We start from the raw sequence: 2,094 nt of genomic DNA on the forward strand, positions 1-2,094 counted from the left end.
TCCTTTGCAGTCAAAGCTTCTTTCTTTCCATTCACCCAACAAAATCTAGAAATTTCTCTATTCTATTACGGTTACACGCATTTCAAACAATTTAGCACATTCCATTCTCCAATTCTGAAAGCGAGCTTTCAATATTAAAAGCTCGCATTTCCAATCATGAACGGAATCTCCATATCCCCATGCATTGTTCCGATCACCGTCTTCTTCTTCTTCTTCCTCTCCGTTTTCCAGTTGGTACTCGCCGGAGAAGAACCCATACCGCCGGTGACCGTATTGCCGTCTCAATCCGCCGGAGAACGACAGAACCTGTGCGTCGGAGCGGTTTGGCCAACATCGTGCCCCGTTAAGTGTTTCCGGGCAGACCCAGTTTGCGGTGCCAATGGTGTGACCTATTGGTGCGGTTGCGTGGAGGCCGCGTGCGAGGGTGCCAAAGTCGCGAAGGTGGGGTTTTGTGAAGTGGGGAATGGAGGTTCGGCTCCGTTTTCTGGTCAGGCTCTGCTTCTAGTGCATATTTTGTGGCACATTGTGTTGGGATTATCAGTAATATTTGGTCTTTTGTGAAATTATTGGGTGGGTCAAGAGGGATGCATTATCATTAGGGAGGGAAATATATTTGCCCATTTATGAGGGTATAGGATAGATTTTGTTCACACTAAGGTTTATTAAAATTAAATTTAGCTTAAGAGAATTTAGGTCATCTAAATAATATATTGTCTAATATGTTGGTATATTTAATTATATGATATATTAATATTTATATCATATAATTTTATATGACTAAAGTTATTAGATATGACATTTGAGTATAAAAATATTTACAAAGATATAATTTAATTTTTTTGTGTTTGATGAATCATTTTAAAAGTAAATATGTTTTAGGTTTTTAAATGTGCTTACCGTTCAAGTCTTTTAACTTTAAAAAAAAAATTCAAACAACTTTATATGTTATATAGATTCCTATGAAGTATAGGAGGGGTAATTGTTATTTTTATATTTAGATAAAAATATCTTATCATTATATTTAAAATATAATAATGTCATTTATGATGTTTTTTTGTTTCTAATGTACTATTCAATATCTCAGAAGATCTTCACCAGTTATATATGTTAGAACTATTTATGTATAGTCACATGACATATAACTATATATAGATGTTTAAAATAAAAAAATAATTAATGGTCACATGATAATTTAAAAAATACATGCACATTTACCTTTTAATTTTGACTAAGATTCGGTAATTCATATTAATTATTCACATTTATTACAATAACAATAATTTTCATTTGTATCATTTCTATTTCTATGAGTTAATTATTTATATATTGTTAGTATAAAATTTTTTATGACCAATATATCACTCAATATTATTTTTATTTTAGTGTCAATAGTGATTATTATCTCTAATATTGATGTACTTGTTATCTTGTTTTTGTGTCCAATGGGATTCCCACCCTCCTATCTTGTGCTTTACTACAATTCTTCAAAGAACAAAGAAAATGCATATCATGAAATTAATAATATTTTTAATGAGTAACGATATACTATCTTATATAATATTTTTATAAATCTTTTTACACCAAAAAAAAGTGACATGTGTTATTTGTACTTTAGTCATTACTTTTCTTGTAATGCATGAGAATTTATAGAATAATTTCTAGGGGATTATGTCATTTTCATTTTTAATCTATAAAACGCATTTGTTCTTAAAATGTTTTCCTTCTTGATTCCTTAATTGTGGTAGAAAAATATTCTCGTTCTTTATTTGGAGGGAGGGTGCAATGTTTGTCCAAAGACCACGTCAACCTTTTCTAGATATATGTAGGTGTGATTTAGTTGAGAAGTTGATAACTACTCTTAATCTTTCTTATAACCTTGGATGATGATTTGACTGTGAAACTACATCCATATATTTCCAGCGCGTTTAATACACTGGTAAATACTTCACTAGTTTAAAATAATTCAAATAAGCAACTCCCTTGAAAATCAAGTAAAAATTGTCCTCAGCCATAATTATCACGAATGTATAATATTTATACACGTAAATATTTGTATACGTTCTCGTGAATCTGGTTGCAAAACAGTAAACGCAA

At 30.9% G+C, this 2,094-nt stretch overlaps 1 protein-coding gene across 1 annotated transcript; it reads left to right on the plus strand.

The window, feature by feature from the left end:
- Positions 1 to 597, plus strand: LOC109327918. The gene has a single exon (XM_019561095.1). The coding sequence runs from the start codon at positions 157 to 159 to the stop codon at positions 559 to 561; it is 405 nt and encodes a 134-aa protein (XP_019416640.1). The 5' UTR covers positions 1 to 156; the 3' UTR covers positions 562 to 597.

Source organism: Lupinus angustifolius, chromosome LG15, assembly GCF_001865875.1.
Source record: "Lupinus angustifolius cultivar Tanjil chromosome LG15, LupAngTanjil_v1.0, whole genome shotgun sequence".
Taxonomy (NCBI): Eukaryota; Viridiplantae; Streptophyta; class Magnoliopsida; order Fabales; family Fabaceae; genus Lupinus; species Lupinus angustifolius.